We start from the raw sequence: 19356 nt of genomic DNA, 5'->3' as shown, positions 1-19356 counted from the left end.
AGGTAGCGAACGTTCGGAACAGAGGAAGCGAGACAGGGAGGAGGGGCGGTGCTCCTACGGACATCAGCACATCTCTCATTAACGTTACTGCTTTTATAAAATCTGACTTGATATGTAGGTTACATGTGTCCTCTCTTTTCCAAACCAACACATTTTGTTATCACTTAAAACAATAACTCTTTTAGACAAAACAAAGTTTTTCGTCTGCGCATTTTGCAGTAGGCTAGCTTAGGTGGGTAGGCTGGTCGAAGTCAACTATGTTTTTCTTTATCTTTTTTTTTCTTTAAAGTAATGAGCACTCACATCTACTACTATATTATACGTCTATTTAGTTGTTAGACAGCTCAGCTGCGAATTCCATGTGAAGGTTGGACTCTGAATCATTAGAATGGCCATGTGCTCTCTGTTATGGTGTTCTCGTGCTCCCTCTTCTGGTATTACCTACAAATACTTCCACGCCCCTGACTTTATGTCTACAGACGGAGCCACAGCATTTAGAACATGATTACAGTTTTTTCTGAATGCTTAAACACATTTTTTGTAACTATGGCTTTTTTTGCAAAACTCTACAGACAAATGGCAAAACCACTCACTGAGTTCGCAAAACTAAAAGCACAAACACTGCTTTGCACACAGTTTGCAATTTTGTAACACACACCTTGCACAACTATAGCCACAATTCACTGCACAGCACTCTTTTTGCTGAACTGTAAACACAACTCATGCTTTACACTCAATTTCCAAATGATCAACACACTCCTAGCAAAACTATACACATGTATGGCTATTATTTATGCCATTTTGCCAACTGTTTGGCACACTGTGACATGTGAAAACTGTTTTAGATAATTAGTTCACTTTGCAATCAGCCTAAGCACTATAAATAAGCCACAGGTAAGCTGTCTGTGTGGAGTACAATGGAGAGAGCAGGAAGAGTGAGAATTAGAGGAGGCCGAGGAAGAGGACGTGGAGGTAAAGAAGTAAGAGGAAGAGGAGGAGGAAGAGGACGCTGAGGTGAAGAAGCGAGAGGGAGAGGACAACAAGGACAAGGAGGTGAAGTTAGAAGGAGAGGACAAGGAGGAGCAAGAAGAGGACGAGGAGGGGGAAGAGGAAGGGTAAGAAGAGTAAGAAATAGAATTACTGATGACATCAGAGCTACAATAGAGGACCATGTCATCAACCATGGAATGACCCTGAGGGAAGCTGGCCAACGGGTTCAGCCTAACTTGAGCCGCTACACTGTAGCAAGCATCATACGGACATTTCGAAATGAGAATCGGTTAGTACAGTCACTTTTCACTAAGTTTTGTAGCACTGCCATACTCTAATGAGAAGCAACAATACCATACATGTAAAAATACTGACATTGTTACTTTACAGAATTGCTAGACGTCCAGATGTTGGGGGCAGAGGAAGAATGTTCACTGCTGAACAAGAGACCCATATAGTCAATATGGTGATTGCAAATAATGCCATAAGGCTACGGGAAATACAGCAGCGCATAATTGAGGATAACATCAACTTCCAAAACATCAACAATGTGAGCATTTCTGCGTTATCCCGTATACTTGCCCTACAAGTCTACAGGGTCCCTTTTGAAAGAAACAGTGACCGTGTAAAACAACTGCGATATGACTATGTGCAGGTAAGCTATAGTATCATTGGTACTGAATCTGGAAGTGCATACTGTAGTGCTGTGCATGGGCCTGCTATGCTGCATTTGTTTTGTCTTTTCCAGAGGGTGATGGAGCTAGAGGCAGATGCCATGGGTCATGAGCTGCTTTTTGTGGATGAGGCAGGTTTCAACCTCACTAAAACAAGGAGACGTGGCAGGAACATTATTGGACACCGTGCCATAATCAATGTCCCAGGACAACGTGGCGGTAACATCACTATGTGTGCAGCTATAAGTCAGAATGGCGTTGTTCACCATCATGCAACTCTAGGCCCATATAACACTGCACACTGTATTACATTCCTGGACACCTTACATGACATGCTCACTAATGTTCAGGGACAAGAGCAGACCAGATATGTCATCATATGGGACAATGTTAGCTTCCATAGGGCTGCTTTGGTCCGCAACTGGTTTACAGATCACCCACTCTTCACTGTAGTCTACCTCCCCCCATACTCTCCATTCCTAAACCCAATCGAAGAGTTCTTCTCTGCCCGCTGGAAGGTGTACGACCGTCATCCCCATCAGCGCATAGCCCTTTTACAGGCAATGGAGGAGGCATGTGGGGATGTTGACCAGGCATCATGTCAGGCCTGGATACGGCATTCCAGAAGATATTTTCCCCGGTGCCTTGGACTAGAGAATATTGCATGTGATGTAGATGAAATTTTGTGGCCGGACCCAGAGAGACGACATGATGTAGACTGATTTTTTTTGTTTTTCTCTGTCAAATTACTACAGTATTTTGTGTTTTGACTTGGAAAAAACCACTTGTGTTTGTTTTGATGTGTCTAAATAAACACTGTAATACTTGATGTTTGGATCCCTGTATGTTTACAGAACTATGACAAAAGTATTACCTCAAACTGACATAGCCTACCTTGTGCACAGAGAAAGCAAAAGCCAGATGTGTTTTTTATTTATACCATTAGTGTGTAGTTGGCACATTGTGTGCTTATTATTGTGATGGCTTGTGTTTACTGTTTGATACGAAAACACAATTTTTACGAAGGTGTGAAGAGTTAAGCAAGGTGTGTTAGCTTTTTCAAGAGAACTACAATGTTTTGCTGATTGGGTGAGAGGTTTTGCCATTTGTGTGTAGAGTTTTGCAAAAAAAGCCATAGTTACAAAAAATGTGCTTAAGCAATCAGAAAAAACTGTAATGCTATATTTCTTTTATTTAAAACATACATAAAACGTTGTTACACTCATACTCTGTACAAGTAGAAACATAAATCAGTTTAACACATTTTTAACCTTTTTTACAAAATATAACACTATTAGCCTACACTTGTCTGTACAAGGAGAACTTTCATTGGTTTCTCAGGATCCATATTCCCATCCTTTTGGTGGGACTTGAGCATATTCATGTCCATTTCAGCCATCTTATTATCAATGCAGAGGACGTCTCCATCTGCCAATGGCTCCAGTGGTGGGTGATGGATCTCAATGAAGAGGTAGTACAAGGCTGCGCCGACAAGAGCACCCAGAAATGGGGCCACAAGAGGAACCCAAAACCAACCATTGCCAGCACTAAGTGGAAAAACGGTGGTGGTGATAATAATATTAGTAACATGTAGAGTAACCTTCAAACTAAAGAGAAGACAAACATTTAACTCTAACATACAATGTGTGTGTGTGTGTGTGTATGTATTGTGTGTTTGTTTGTGTGTATGTGTGTGTACAGTATGTGTGCGTGTGTGTGTGTGTGTGTGTGTGTGTGTGTGTGTGTGCATTGTGTGTTTGTTTGTGTGTATGTGTGTGTACAGTATGTGTGCGTGTGTGTGTGTGTGTGTGTGTGTGTGTGTGTGTGTGTGTGTGTGTGTGTGCATTGTGCGTGTGCATGTGTATGTGTGTGTGTGTCCATGTGTGCTTGTATCTCTTACCTGAACACCCCACTTCCCCATCCAGCCAGATAGGTGAACACTCTGGGCCCCAGGTCTCGGGCGGGGTTCAGGGGGTACCCACAGTTGGACCCCATGGAGAGGCCGATGGCCCAGATGAGCAGCCCCACCATCAGAGGCTCCAGCTCTGCGGGGGCCGCACTATTCCTCCGGTCCCCCAAAGCCAGCACACACACCAACAGCACAGCCGTGCCTATCACCTGGGACACGGAGAGCCAAGGAGAGGGTGATGATGAGAGAGAGAGAGAGAGAGAGAGAGGGCATGAAGGAGTGTGAGAGAGGAGGATGGAAAGGAGATGGTGAAACTTACAGTTGGTCAAAGACCAAGTAATGTATCAAAGACCATATGGCAGCACCAAAATAAGTGATTGAGGTCAAGGAGAATAAATGAAGTGAAGCCAATTGTTTCAGCTCTTGCTGCCTATCGCTTTCGTCTCACCTGATCCAGAAACCCACTCCAGATGCTGAGGTAGTCGGAGGGGTAGGTGGAGAAAATGTGTGCAGTAGAGTTTGGCCCTGTGACTGTTAAGTTCCCCTGACTGAAGTTCATAATGGCATCTGAAAAGACAAGTGAGCTTTTAATAACTTATGTCTTCCTCCTAATCATCATCATTATTATTATTGTCACCATCGCCATCATCATCATCATCATCATCTCTCTTACTATAATAAAGAGCGTAGACAGTAGCAGCTCCGACGAAAGAGCCCAGGGTCTGGAAGACTGCGTAGAGAGGCAGTTTCCTCCATTGAAACTTCCCCATCACACACAAGCCGAAGGACACAGCTGGGTTCAGTTGAGCACCTAAATCAAAGCACACACACGCACACACACACATACACAGAGAAAGAGAGAGAGAGAATATCATTTCTGTATACTTACAATTTGAATAAAGTCCAACAAATGGGAGTGTATCTAACAAAACCACATTAACACACCTCATAATGTTAACCTATGAATTATTGGCAGGGTTGGGTCAGATTACTTTGAAGTGTAATCCATTACTGACTACAAATAACATGGCAATTTTTGTAATCAGTAACGTAATCAGTTGGATTACCAAACATGTAACGTAATCTGATTACTTTAGGAATACTTTTAGATTAGGCCTACTTCAATGACCCTTAAGTAAAAGACACCACCACTGAATTGATGAAAAAATTCTCATTCTATTTTTCTCTTTATTATTTCATTACATCTAACAAATCTCTTTGCTCTGAGTAAAGCATTCCTGTGTGAATTAACTGATCTTTTCCTCCAAAAATCTTGTAGCCCCTTTGTTTTAGTGTTACCATTTACTTTGAGGTCACTAGGTCCCATTGTCTGAAAAACACCCAAAACTGATACATTTCTATAGCTATTCTCCACTTTGGGGGTTGGTGTTTTGGTGGTTGAAATTTTCACCCCATCCCAAAATTGATCACTTAGTCATCATGGATGTGATCATGGATCACTATTCTCCGAACATGCACAACTCAGCTTAACCTTCATAAGGGCATACAACAATGAATTTAGCTTTCGCTGGATTTTTTTGACCCAGGGACATGGCCTGAGATTGAATGACACCATGTCCATTTCAATTGTGGGGGTGAGACAATTATTCCTTTGGGATGTTTTTCAACCAGGGGGACCTGCTGACTTTATCAAAGTAAACGGTAACACTAAAACAAGAGGCTACATTAAGATTAGGAGGAAAAGATCATGCAGTGTGCCGAGAGACCTGCCCCAATAGTAAATAAGTTAGTAAGTAGGCTATAGATACTTGATCCCGTGAGGGAAACCGGTCTCGAGACCACTTTTACGTGGTCTCGGTCTTGTCACAGTCTCGACCTTCTTTGGCTTTGTCTTGTCTTGGTCTCGGATCCCTCGGTCTTGTCTTGGTCTCATTGTCTTGGTCTTGCGGTCTCAGGTCGACATAGTGGTCGGGAGATTTGCAACAAATAATGTCCATGATACAAAACATATTCGATTATTTCGCCTTTCACGCCCTTCAAATGCAACCAATCAATGACATACATGTATTTTGTTGTGATTAAGAAACATGGACCTCATCCAATCAAAAGACGCAAGTGTAGCCAGCGCGAAACATTAGGTTTACGTCGTAGCTGTCAGTCTCAGTCAGACCTAGTAGCCTAATAATAATGTCAGCGAATTGCGCCATCATTAAATTTGCATTCACGGAACATAAAGAAATTTGCAGTCCAGGGGCAAGAAAGAAGCATTCTGCAAAATGGAAGTTTTGCAAAGTCTCTCTCACCCAGCCGGGACCACATCAACGTTCACCAGACACCTGGAGCGGAGACACCCGTTGAGGTAAGCTAGCCAGTTGGTAGCAGCTACTGGCTCAACTCTTTATCCATACCAATCTCACATGACCAGATCATGCATGTGTTAGTATTATGTATCATGACATGCTCTTCTTCCACGCGCGGTATAAATTATTTAGGGACGGATATTTTTTTTGCAAGCTTCAGTTCTTTGCAGACTTACTGAAACATTTTTGGCTAAGAGTGTAATGCTAAGTACAGGTAGCTAACTTATCAGTGTCTCTCGGCTACTTAAACATTAACAGTTTTCACCAACGTTAGATATTTTGGCGAATTCATTGAGTAGAAATACTGTATATCAAAACCGTGTCAGTGAGCACTTTAAGGGCTGGTATCATGTGGTTTGTTTTTGATTTTGGCATAATATGGTTGCTGACACGCGAAGGATGAGCAATTTGGGTGCCTCGACATTGCTAGGTTAGCACATGCGCATGTCGTTGTTTACTGTATTTTATTTAAAATGGAGTTGTTTAACTAAATAAATGTGACCATTGACATTTAAATAACATCTGCATATCACATTGTTTTGACTTCACAGGCTTAATCTATTTCTGGCAAGGTTATAATTGTGTATCTTCAATTTCATCTACAAATTAATTATAATTGTAATTAGTTACATATTTCCCATAGCTGTTGGAGGTGCTAGCTGTTTTATCAAGTATAAGTATATATACTCTTTTGATCCCGTGAGGGAAATTTGGTCTCTGCATTTATCCCAATCCGTGAATTAGTGAAACACACTGCACACAGTGAACACACAGTGAGGTGAAACACACACTAATCCCGGCGCAGTGAGTTGCCTGCAACAACAGCAGCGCTCGGGGAGCAGTGAGGGGTTAGGTGCCTTGCTCAAGGGCACTTCAGCCGTGGCCTACTGGTCGGGGTTCGAACCGGCAACCCTCTGGTTACAAGTCCGAAGTGCTAACCAGTAGGCCACAGCTGCCCTATCAGATGACTTTTGGACCAGTTAGTACCAGTCAGTCAGTAATATCAGTCCTCAACAGCAGACAAAGGGGATCTCAATCCTCTAATAGTGCAGTAACAGCTGTCATGCAATTGCTATACATAGTTTATCTCACCCAGTCTACGAAAACATTTACAGTGAGTGAGCTCACAGTCACACACATTCATGACATGAACCTCTTACCCCAGTATGCTGCTCTTATTCAATTGATGCAAGTTATGGTGTAACACTAGCTCACTAGCTGTTTTTGTTTTTGTTTTTTTTGGTCTCGGTCTTGGTATCGTCTCAGTCTTGTCTCGACCTTGTCTTGGTCTTGACTCAGTCTGTCTTGGCCTTGTTCTCGTCTTGGTCTCGGTATTGATACCCTCTGGTCTTGGTAGTGTCTTGGTCTCGGTTTAGGCGGTCTTGACTACAAGTCTAGCACACAGTGAGGTGAAGCACACACCAACCCGGAGCAGTAAGCTGTCTGCTACAGCGGCGCTCGGGGATCAGTGAGGGGTTACAGTGTAGGTGCCTTACTCAAGGGCACTTCAGCCATGGATGTGGGCATGGGAGAGCAGTGCTCAACCACTTCCCCCGCCCACATTTTTTCTACTGGTCGGGGATCGAACCGGCAAGCCCGAAGCTTGTCAAAAATAAAAGATAGCTAGGCTACCATAAAAAAGTTGCATTGTTTGCATGATAAAATGTAATCAGGTAATCCCCAACAATATAACTGTAATCTGATTACACAATTTTTTTATTGTAATCTGGGCTGATTATAGTTACTTGATTTTTGTTATCTGATTACGTAATCCAGATTACATGTAATCAGTTACTACCAAACCCTGATTATTGGAAACAACCTTATTTGCACACAAAAAAACAGCAAATGTGTCATTAAAAAACGGTCAAACTAAGACTGTACCTGACACCCCTCTGCAGATGTACATGGCAAATGTAGTAGCCAGGGCAAAGGCAAGTGTGCTGGAGAAATAATCCCCATTGGCCCCCTCACTGGTCACCCCCTGAGCCATTGACCCCACGCCCAGCAGCTGCAGGTTGCCATGGATTAATAACCATAACACAAAACCATAACAATTAATAACCATAACACAACACCATAACATTGATCAGTTTTCATTTAGAGAATGAAAAGGTTTCTGGTCCTGGTACCCACATCATACAGTATGAAACGTGATTAATGTTAATTCATTTTAAATTATTTTTCTTTAGTTATAACTGTCTGTTTTTGTACCTCACTTATTTCTTTCTATGAAAGATTGTCTCTTTACTTCTCTGCATTCCTTAACTTTATTATGTTCAACAGTTACAGTATAAAGACCACATGAAACCTGTCTGTTGACAAAGGTATTGCAATTCATGCTTTTTAAGTATAAGTATATATACTCTTTTGATCCCGTGAGGGAAATTTGGTCTCTGCATTTATCCCAATCCATGAATTAGTGAAACACTGCACACAGTGAACACACAGTGAGGTGAAGCACACACTAATCCCGACGCAGTGAGGGAGCAGTGAGGGGTTAGGTGCCTTGCTCAAGGGCACTTCAGCCTTGGCCTACCGGTCGGGGTTCGAACCGTCAACCCTCCGGTTACAAGTCCGAAGCGCTAACCAGTAGGCCACGGCTGCCCCAATAAATGTTATTTTTAATGTTAAATTAAGACTTTGCATGATAACTTAATATTTAGACACATCAGCAACTTGTTCAGGTTTCAAGAGAGGTCCAGTCCGCTAGTCCATGAATGTGTGCATGTTTGTGTATCTGTGTGTGTGTATACTCACAATCATGATGTAGACTCCAAGAAATTCAGCCAGGCATTCTCTTAGTATAGGTTTCATGTTGAAGCATCGTCTTTGTGCTTTTTCCATTTGATATGATTTTTTATGAAGTCACCTCAGGCTGAAATGTAGTTAGTGTGTGTGTTGCTCTCTCACTGGCACTTTTTATAACACACACCAAAGAACGCTACATTTATCTTCCGCAAGAGAAACATTTTCTCCAAAACTATTTCCTTTGCTCTCTTCTCTTTGAAACAACATGCTAACTCCACACTCTCCCCCCCCCCCCCCCCCCCCACATACAGTATACCTCTGTGTGCACACACACACACACACACACACACACAAGAACATGTTCTGAATAGTCAATTACATTTTCTAAAAACTTAAATAGTTGTATGTGTCATCATGCCTGTTTGTTTGTGAGGATGTTTTTTTTTTTTTAAAGATTACAGCAGGGATGTAGTGGAGGCTAAACGCAAGTAAACACAGTTTATCCAGCTCTGAAATTTCAGAAATACTGTGGAGTCTATCCACCTCTTTTTAGAGTGTATCCACCTCTCAAAAGAGTTTATTCACCAATTACAACTTTCAACATTCAAAAATCACACTGTATTATCCACATCCACACTATGTACACTCATCATCACTCTATGAACCATTTAATACCACTGGTATTGATATAAACATTGGACAATAACCTCCACCATCATCAAACACGTTTGATCCGATAAAATCCGATACCGCATGGCGCAGTCCACCTTACCGTGATCACAGAATTCATAGTTTACCCACCTCCTATTTTACCACTGGATGACAGGTAAAAGGTACAAAGCAATTATAAACTGATAAGCAATTTAATTAATAGTGATATACAATTCATGGAATTTCTTGGAGTGAACTACTGTACCTGCCATAAAGATTACAGTGATTTTGGCCTCACGTCAATGAAAAACAATATACAAAAAAATAAATAGATTTTATAGGGACAAAAAGAGAAGGCAGTGCTAAGAATAAAAAAAAACATTGTTACATCCCTTCCTGTCTATACTAGATACTCTCTGGTAAACTAAACTTGATATGAATGTCAATAAGCAAACCAACAGTAAGAACAGAACAGACTTCTTATAAAAAAATAAGTTGAATGCATAATGGTAGGATTTGATCAGTGGAGATGTGAGCCTGCTCCAAAAGTTATTTTCCAGGGTACACACGCATGATGATTCCCACAAATAGTGATCTGGGTGACGTTTCCTAGCTCCTCTGGGTGATATTGATAGATAGGAAGCAGCCTGCAAGGCCTGGTCATGTCCCTGTGAAAAAAACCTGGGTCTATAGCTTCTCTTCTTTGATGACAGTCGATTCAGACTTGCCCTTGAGTTCTTCAGTGCCTGAGACCATCCAGGGCTTCAGGTCAGGGACTGCTGGCTCACTGGCCTCTGTTCCGGGCAGGTGCAAGTCAATGAAGAGGACGTAAATAACAGACCCCAGCACTCCTCCAATCATGGGGGCCACCAGAGGCACCCAGAACCAGTAGTTATAACAGCTGTGGGGAGAGTAGCACCAGAGTTTAGGTGAGGGGTTTAGATGTGTAGCACCAGAGTTTAGGTGAGGGTTTAGAGTTTAGGTGAGGGTTTAGATGTGTAGCACCAGAGTTTAGGTGAGGGTTTAGAGTTTAGGTGAGGGTTTAGATGTGTAGCACCAGAGTTTAGGTGAGGGTTTAGAGTTTAGGTGAGGGTTTAGATGTGTAGCACCAGAGTTTAGGTGAGGGTTTAGATGTGACAGAGAATGTGCACGTACATAATAAGCTTATATGTGGTTGCCAGAAGAAGTATCAATTTTTGTATGATTCTGTGACTCAATAATATCTTTATCTTTATACATTGACCTATAAAATATATCTAAAAGTAGTATTTTATAATAGCACTAATAAACAATATACAAAGCTTTAAATAATAGCGATTAGGGTCATTATGGATCAGAATGTTTTGGGGACGTGAGCAGAGCCAGTATCTACAGAACAAAGCTAGTGACACCAGCGAGGACTCCGTGTTCCTTCTGGACACACTGTGTTTGCATGCTCATGTGTCCAAATGGTCATTGCAAAATCCGTTCACACTGTAGCACTTATACCAATGGCATGCACAACACAATACAATCTGCTGAGAGACATCTGTGTGTGTGTGTGTGGGGGGGGGGCAGCATGGCTAGATAATATGCATGAATGTAACCAGCAAAAGTATTTGGAGTAAGATTTTATGAGCTTGGCTACAGATATGGAGACATATACCACAACAGGCCAGAGGAAAGGGATTTGCATAGGATTAGTTCAAATGCCAGCCAGCTGATGGGCTCACCTGAACACCTCCGTTCCCCAGCCTGCCAGCTGATGGGCTCACCTGAACACCTCCGTTCCCCAGCCTGCCAGCTGATGGGCTCACCTGAACACCTCCGTTCCCCAGCCTGCCAGCTGATGGGCTCACCTGAACACCTCCGTTCCCCAGCCTGCGGTCAGCGTGAAGAGGCGGGGGCCCAGGTCACGCGCAGGGTTTATAGCCGCTCCGCAGTTGGAGGACATGCCCATGCTGATCCCCAGGACGATGCCGCCCACGATGGGCGGAATGAGGCCAGGAGGGGCAGGGGTGTTCTTCTCCTCGCCCAGAGGGAGGATGCACAACATCAGCATCGCCGTCCCCACCACCTACAGAGAGAGAGGATGCACAACATCAGCTTTGCCCAGAGGGAGGATGCACAACATCAGCATCGCCCAGAGGTATGATGCACAACATCAGCATCGCCGTCCCCACCACCTACAGAGAGGGAGAGAGAGGGAGAAAAAGAGAGAGAAAAAGAGGGAGAGAGAGAGAAAGAGAGAGCGAAAAAGAGGGAGAGAGAGAGAGAGAGAGAGGGGCAAGATAAGAGAGAGGTAAGACACTAGTTATGCATTCATCCAAATTCAAGGTTAGGATGAAATATAATGAAAAAAGCCCCAATGTGTCTGTTATCAAGAAGACGCACTTCACGTGAGCCTGAGGAAATAAGCAATGTCTTTGGTGTGACTGCATTGTAACATATTGAAAACATTGAAACATTGAATAGGGTCAGTTTCTGCTGGCTGCACTGCACTGATTATGAGCTGCCTGACTGGACAGATGTGGATGGGCCTTCTCCTGGCGGCCGTCTCGTACCTGGTCCAGGAAGCTTCTCTGCAGGGAAAGGAAGTCGCTGGGGTAAGTGGCAAAAATGGAGGCTGTCTCATTGGGCCCGGTCACGGTCAGAACACCCCCACTGAACTCCATTATGGCGTCTGCAGGAACAGAGATAATGCCAGGGAAAAGGAAGATAAGAGATTCGTATTTAAGAGAACAAAAAGAGAACAAAAAACTGATACACTAGGTGGATAAAAGTATTGGGTCACATGCCCATTCATCCATAAGAGCATTTGGTCAGGCACTGACATTGAGCAAGAATGTATAGGCAAGTCAAGTTCTTCCCAAGCCATGTTGACCTTGCTTTGTGCACCCTATTACAGTGCCATGCTTGCATTCACAGAGCTCTTCAGAACAACCCATTCTTTCTAAAATGTTTATGAATGCAAACTGCATGACAGGGTGCTTGATTTTATGTGTCTGAAAGTATTCAGGTAGTGTCCCAGCACTTGTCCATATAGTGTGCATCTCTATGAATACCTTGTATATCTTTAAAACAGATGTGAGAGTAATATTCAGTGTAATATCATGCATATACAAATGCATCTCAAATATTAAAGGTGCTCTAAGCGATGCTGGGTAACGTCACTTCTGTTGACTTTCAAACAAAACAGAGAGCTAGCTCGCTACTTCCTCCCCCTCCCTCCCGTGCTGCTCCTGTGCAATTGAAACTCTCCTAAACGTGCATCTCGTCTGTGGTTTGGTGGAACAGTTTGTTATGTTTTTATGGGCTAGGTTTGCCCAGGTTGTTTTTGTTACCGTTTTTGGAGCCTGGGCTGTCCACAGAGATCGTGTTTTTTCTACAGTGTATTCAGGACACAGACAGCTAGCGGTTGGTTAGGTGATGTTTGCAGTAAGTGAGATAAAATGTTTTAGCCTAAAAAACACGTGGCATCGCTTAGAGCACCTTTAAGTCACTAATATGAACTAGACTGAAAATGTCCATATGTGAGTGAGATAGACCTGCATATGAATGATGAATAGATGAATGAATGAAATTCAGTCAAGGTGTCACCAAGCATACCATAGTAGACTCAATAGACGAGCCAAGCATACCATAGTAGACTCAATAGACGAGCCAAGCGTACCATAATAGACTCAATAGACGAGCCAAGCATACCATAATAGACTCAATAGACGAGCCAAGCATACCATAATAGACTCAATAGACGAGCCAAGCGTACCATAATAGACTCAATAGACGAGCCAAGCGTACCGTAGTAGACCCAATAGACGAGCCAAGAGGCTAGGTAGGCCCCCAGTAACTGGGCGAGAGAGTACGGCAGTAGCTTCTTCCAGGAACACTGACCCAGCACACAGAAACTCAGAGACACCGCAGGGTTCAGGTGAGCTCCTGATACACCAGACAACAACAACAAATAGGACAATGGAACGTTAGCATGTGTGAATCCTCTGTCCAGAACACAATAATCTATGTATATGATGTAAAGAACCTCACTCATACCACTAGGAGTTTGAATGAAGGCAGAGTATGAGAATCAGAGGGTCATGCACAGTTACCATGTAGGATATATTGAACTTTTTATTTTGTTAGACTTTTTAACAGCTCTCAAGACACTGTGCCTCTTATAGACAAAGGGGGCTGCCATGCAAGGAGTTATTTCTTGCTGTTAGAGACATTTGAGAGTTTAGTGTCAAGAACACTAAGATGGGCTTGGAACTTCAGACTGTTGACCACTCTGAAACCATCTGCTCTTGCACTGACATAGTTTTTTATATTACCTTGTCTACATTACACTTTACTCTCCTATTTGTCCATATTATTTATGCTGGTCTCTAGACCTTATTATTGCACTGTTGGACTAATGTTGGACTACTTTTTGCACCTTCACCATGACACTCACTCTCTTGAGCACCTTACCATGCACACATAACTAAAGGACTACTGTTGGACTACTTTTTGCACCTTCACCATGACACTCACTCTCTTGAGCACCTCACCATGCACACAGAACTACAGGCCCTGTCACTACAAGCGTCTCTAATGCTTGATCACCCTTAAGCACACTGGATTTTTTACATTTAATTTATAGTATATTTAGTATTTAGTTTTGTTAGTTTTTCTTATCTCCTACTGTCTCTATTGTACAGTGGAGTTTGGTTATATGTTTATACTTATACTTATATTTACCATTTCTGCTGTAAGTGCATGTTGTGTGTGATGTCTGTATGCTACTGAGACCCCCTGAATTTCCCCTTGGGGATCAATAAAGTATGTATGTATGTATGTATGTATGTATTACATATGTATGTATGTATGTATGTATGTATGTATGTATCTATTACATATGTATGTATGTATGTATGTATGTATGTATCTATCTACTCTCTACGTCCAGCAACACAGCAGTCCTGCGGGCTAGCGGATGGTTTCCGCTGCTGTACCTGAGATCCCTTTGGAGAGGTACATGGCGGCCATGACTCCCACGGAGAAGGCCAGGTTGGACGACAGGAACTGACCCTTGGTCTCGCGGCTGGTCTTCACCTGGGCAGCCGCCGCGCAGCCAAACAGCTGTGACAGAAGGGTCAAGGGTCAAGAGGTCAGCGTGGGGGCAAACAGAGTAAAAGAGAGGGAAAGGATTCTCACCAGAATATTCATATTTCCATATTAGAATACGTAAAGTAAAGTAGGAGAGAGGCCACACTATGCATATAGACTTTTATTTGCAAATAAAAGTGTATATAAGCATAGTGCGGCCTCTCTCCTACTTTACTTTACGTATTCTAACTATCCAGGCCAGCACTCTTAAAGTTTAAAAGTAGACACATTGAGTGAAGCCTGCTCCTATCCTCACTTATTTCCATATTAGGAAAAAGAGGGAAAAAAACTTCCATTCATCTTTTTATCTCATTAATATACATTACTGTGTTAAACAGCTAAACATCCTCCAAAATATAATTCTATACTCTTTGCAGCAAACGGGCAGTTTCCCCATGGCAGGCCAACTCCAGGGAGGTTGCAAATTCTTAATTTAGTGGTGAAAACATTCATTGGGCACAGACATCTGTATCATAGTATAGTGCAGACCTCTCAAGTCTCACGCATTGAGCGTGAGACACATAGCCTGGCGGGCCATCCTATATCATTGAAATGTATAGTCTGGAATCGAACCATTCACCTCGCTTAATCCAAGGGGCAGGCAGAGAATTGTCTTTCAAACTGCCTAGGCATGCAATAGGCCAGCGCTACGACCATATCCGTATCTGGTCGGCAAAATGGCAAATACATCCTTCTTCGAAAGGAATGACTTAAAGGAATTATCCGGAGTTAAATGCACTTTAGATCGATTTACGGATGATTGGGGGTACATACGTTGAGTTGACATCAAAATCATGTCATTCGGATGTGTTTTGAGAAAGTTCGATTGTACCGTTTTCAGTCACAACTCGTAGCCTGGAAGTGAGCGGGGCATTTCAATTGCGCCGCTACAAAACGCTATCTCTTCTACAGTTCCAAACAACATAACACTTACGTGGTAGTGAGTAGAGGATCCCTAAAGCCAAACCGAAGTATCCCGAGGTCTTTATGTGGTCAAATAGAGAGTCCAGAATGAATTTCATCAAGCCAGTACCTTTCCGGAAATGTTGCCATCTTTGCCGCCACCTTCAGGGGAAAGTCCATAGGAGTCTTATTGCTGAGTGTGTTGTAACACGCTCTGGAAATTCACAATTTTGTCGCCGTTTTTTTTTTACAAAAAAAACATAGTCCAGTATTTCTTTCGAAATTGAAATGAAGTTGTATGGACTGGACTATGTTTTTTTTTTTTTTTTAAACGGCGAAGAAATTGTGAATTTCCAGAGCGTGTTACAACACACTCAGCAATAAGACTCCTACGGACTTTCCCCTGAAGATGGCGGCAAAGACTGCTGGTCCGCGGAGTCGTGGAGTGAAATTAGGCCCGGTGCTTCCTCTGATAATTTGCTGTGCAGTTGATCAAGATACCGCGGACCGACAGAAAACAAACGTTTCAAAGTCTGCCATGACTGGGCCTGAGGTCAAAGAAGTTTGAGAAAGGCTGGTCTACATAATCTGCATCAGATTGAGGTTTGCAGTGATGCGCCTGAAGGCACGGGTTGAGGACCCAGTCAGTTACGTCACAATATGCACATTTGTTTAAATTCATACCTGCGTAATCACCATGACCAAAATTTACTTTTTTTTTTAACTTTGAATCTTTTAAGGATGGCCTCATGACTGTGAAAATGGCTGACATTGCACCACAGTGCTTTAAATAGTATCAGTCATAACATTAAAATCTGCCACAAACACTTACAACACACAACATCACTCATAACAGGGCCGTAGTCACCATAGACATTGAGGGGGACGTGTCCCCCCCAATATTCAAATATGACCAAAATGTCCCCCCCAATATTCGGACATAGAAAAATAAAGAAAGAATAAAGCGCTATACTAGGCCTACAGGAAACCAACACGTATCTGAAATGTAATCAAACGTAAATAACGCACAAATTAGTGACCTATGGTTCCAGAGTAGCCTACACCCCTGAGTGGTTTGTCCTGGTGATTTTCCGTTTTTCGTTAGTGGCGTGCGCTATCTAAAGCTTCCATTTACTGCACCCTACTGCGGTGAGGTAGGGCTGTCAACAATATCGCAAAAGCTACCAAAACAATTTTCACAAAACTTCTTGGAAAGGTGTAGCACAGGCTAAGGAAATCTCATACATGTTTGGAGCCGATCAGACTGAAAGGGAACATTTTCCATATTGTAGCCTATTCTCGCAATGATAGCGAAAGTGAAACGTTTCATTTTAAATGATGAATTTGTGCAAGCCTGTGTCATTTCTTTCACGTCTTTAATGCATTCATATGCTAGTAGTAATGCCAGAAATTACCGTGTATAGGCCTCTTAGAAATGATTGTTGCATATTATTTAGATGCGCACTCAATCGCGCATCCATGCAGGCAAAACGTGATCAAATGTGGCGACGTTTACAATACGTGATCGATCGCCTAGTTAATGTGAATCGCGGACAATAACCAAAGAAAGGAATTTGCACCTCCATTCACCAATTAAAGGCTGTAGTAGGCCTAGTGTTTCTACATGTTGGCACAAAACGTAATTTCTGTCAGAAGCCAGTCTATAATGCATACAGGGGTAACATGAGGTGAGTCAGACAGAAGAAGGGCCTGTCTTAGTAGCCTATTCCTGAATCCTGTCCCTTTCAAACTACGTTAAAATTGTGTGATTAGCCGCCAGCATAATAAAATCTGAATTAAAAGACAAAATCTTATTAGGCTCCAAACCTATGAGTCTAAGCCTTAGTTTAAAAAACTCTTCAGGTGTAAGTAATAAGTCAAAGAACCACATTATGTGTAATATAGAGGTTATCAAAAGATACTCTAGTTTGTAATTTCTTTTAAAGTATATTTGGGGGGGGGGGGGCTTCTGTTTGGGGGTCCCTCAGACCCCATTACAGATTTGGTCCCCCCCAATGTTGACATCATGACTACGGCCTTGACTCATAAACACACACACACACGGACATAACCACCACTGTTCAAGAGACCATTTTGGGGCTAAATGTGCTTTTTCTCATTTGGTTGTTTTCTGTTTGTTTAGAGCAGAATGAGCCACTGCTGTTCAAAGGGCCCATAATTTATGTTATTATTATTTATTATTATTTACTATAGGGTTCTAGAATAAATAAATGTTTGAAATAATGGAATTTGTGCTCTCTCATGAAGCTGGGTCAATGGGACATGGGGAGGGTGGGTCTGTTGATCGCGGGGAGGGGGCGTGGCGCCACGAGTAGTTCAAGCAGACGTAGGACTTTCATGTACTTCGATTCAGGTTTTTCACCCTGAAAAACAAAGTCTCACTCCTTGCAAACTTCAAAACTTGAGAGTGCATTATATGAGATCAACTCTGTAAACTGTATCATAGGATAGTGCACTATATGAGCTCAACTCTGTAAACTGTATCATAGGATAGTGTACTATATGAGATTAACTATGTAAACTGTATCATAGGATAGTGCACTATATGAGCTCAACTATATAAACTGTATCATAGGATAGTGCACTATATAACATCAACTCGGTAAACTGTATCATAGGATAGTGCACTATATGAGCTCAACTCTGTAAACAAAAAACGCAGAGGCCTCGTGAGGCTCTATGACAGAAAATAAACAAATCAAGACCTCATACATGACTCAGTCACAAGAGTAAAAAATGTTTACAAAATAATTTAGCCTCAGTGTTCAGGACAAGATTTGAATGAGTTTCAATTCTCACACTACTCAATCTCTTTGGAGTCTAGTTGCAAAACTGACTATCAGCTGGATCTGCAGTTTCCACAACAATATGTCTGTGCATGTCCAAAGTAAGTGATGGATGTTGTCTGTTGCTGAGGTATAAGCTTGGCATCCAGATGTGCATGCACATGATCAACAGACCTAATCTGTCATTGGATAGCAGAATACATAATTTATCTCGAGACCATATGTACGTTCACTTACTTACTTACATTTACTTCACGTTACCTGTGAAGTTGATGTATTTACTGATAGTAAAAGGAAGCTGTAAGCAAAATGAAGTTGATGGATGGCATGTTCTCACCAGTAAAACGAAGGTGCCGAGAAGCTCCGCCAAGCACTCTCTGACCAGGGCATTCTTCACGGTTAGTGCCTTTCGGAACGTTAGTGGCTTCATTCTACCTGCTCCTGCTTGCCGACGCAGACTGGCCTCACCTGCAGTCATTATTGCCAGTAGTCAGGATCACCCATACCTGATATCAACACATCACCACGCACCATCTTATCCACTCACCATCATTCGACTTTGGCCAGCGCCAAAGTGCTCATGCCAGATGATTAGAGAGAGAGAGGCTGATGCTGACCTGTTGTAAAACACCTGCTGGTCACTATAACAAAGGTCAATCACTAACAGGATTATCAACATACTAATAAAGATTAGGGTTATATGCCTTTGTGTAATACAATAAAGTATAGGGGCACTGTGACTGTAGCAGAGGTTTGAAAACATTTCTGAGAAACAAGATAGTCTTTATCTGCACAGAGGGAGTAAAACGTAAACATGAATGGGGGGAAGAATATTGTGCAGGCATCACACACCTGTGAATGCATTTCAACAGTTCTTAACATAAAATCTACATTATGGATAATCTATTTGCCAGTCAAATGTGTATTCCACATTATTAATTATGATTTCCAGTTACAGCCAAGCTTGGGACAGTGGGAAGTATTGACGCATTAACACGTGTATTAGATATGAAGGGAAAACAAAAACAGCCTCCCCTCCAGTTATGTGAAAGAGGGTAAGTCTGCCTGCTGATACTGCGGAGGATGGGAGTGATGATGATAAGGAAACTGTTCCCAGGCTGTGTCGTAAACTGGCCACCTCACCTCACTCTAAATGAGGTCTTGAGACACATCTTATCTCAATCACTCGAAGGACTAGTTTGTATGCTTTCATGTACAGTTCACGT

General features: G+C 42.4%; 2 protein-coding genes across 2 annotated transcripts; both read right to left on the bottom strand.

Moving 5' to 3' along the window:
- Positions 1-2958: 2958 nt before the first annotated feature.
- On the bottom strand, positions 2959-8741 carry LOC143118572 (aquaporin-10-like). The gene is made up of 6 exons (XM_076279602.1): positions 8655-8741; positions 7779-7905; positions 4247-4384; positions 4022-4140; positions 3565-3782; positions 2959-3211 (listed from the first exon to the last, which is right to left on the bottom strand). The coding sequence occupies exons 1-6, from the start codon at positions 8739-8741 to the stop codon at positions 2959-2961; spliced, it is 942 nt and encodes a 313-aa protein (XP_076135717.1).
- A 1242-nt stretch (positions 8742-9983) lies between these two features.
- aqp10a (aquaporin 10a) lies at positions 9984-18560 on the bottom strand. The gene is made up of 6 exons (XM_076279601.1): positions 18468-18560; positions 14267-14393; positions 13077-13214; positions 11840-11958; positions 11135-11352; positions 9984-10197 (listed from the first exon to the last, which is right to left on the bottom strand). The coding sequence occupies exons 1-6, from the start codon at positions 18558-18560 to the stop codon at positions 9984-9986; spliced, it is 909 nt and encodes a 302-aa protein (XP_076135716.1).
- Between the last annotated feature and the right edge of the window lie 796 nt (positions 18561-19356).

Source organism: Alosa pseudoharengus, unplaced genomic scaffold (assembly GCF_046254945.1).
Source record: "Alosa pseudoharengus isolate Yale_2024_CS ecotype anadromous, Long Island Sound unplaced genomic scaffold, YU_APseudo_1.1 YU_APseudo_1.1_scf_12, whole genome shotgun sequence".
NCBI classification, from domain to species: Eukaryota; Metazoa; Chordata; class Actinopteri; order Clupeiformes; family Clupeidae; genus Alosa; species Alosa pseudoharengus.
The sequence above is the reverse complement of the archived record's forward strand: the minus strand, read 5'-3'. Positions and strand labels throughout refer to the sequence as shown.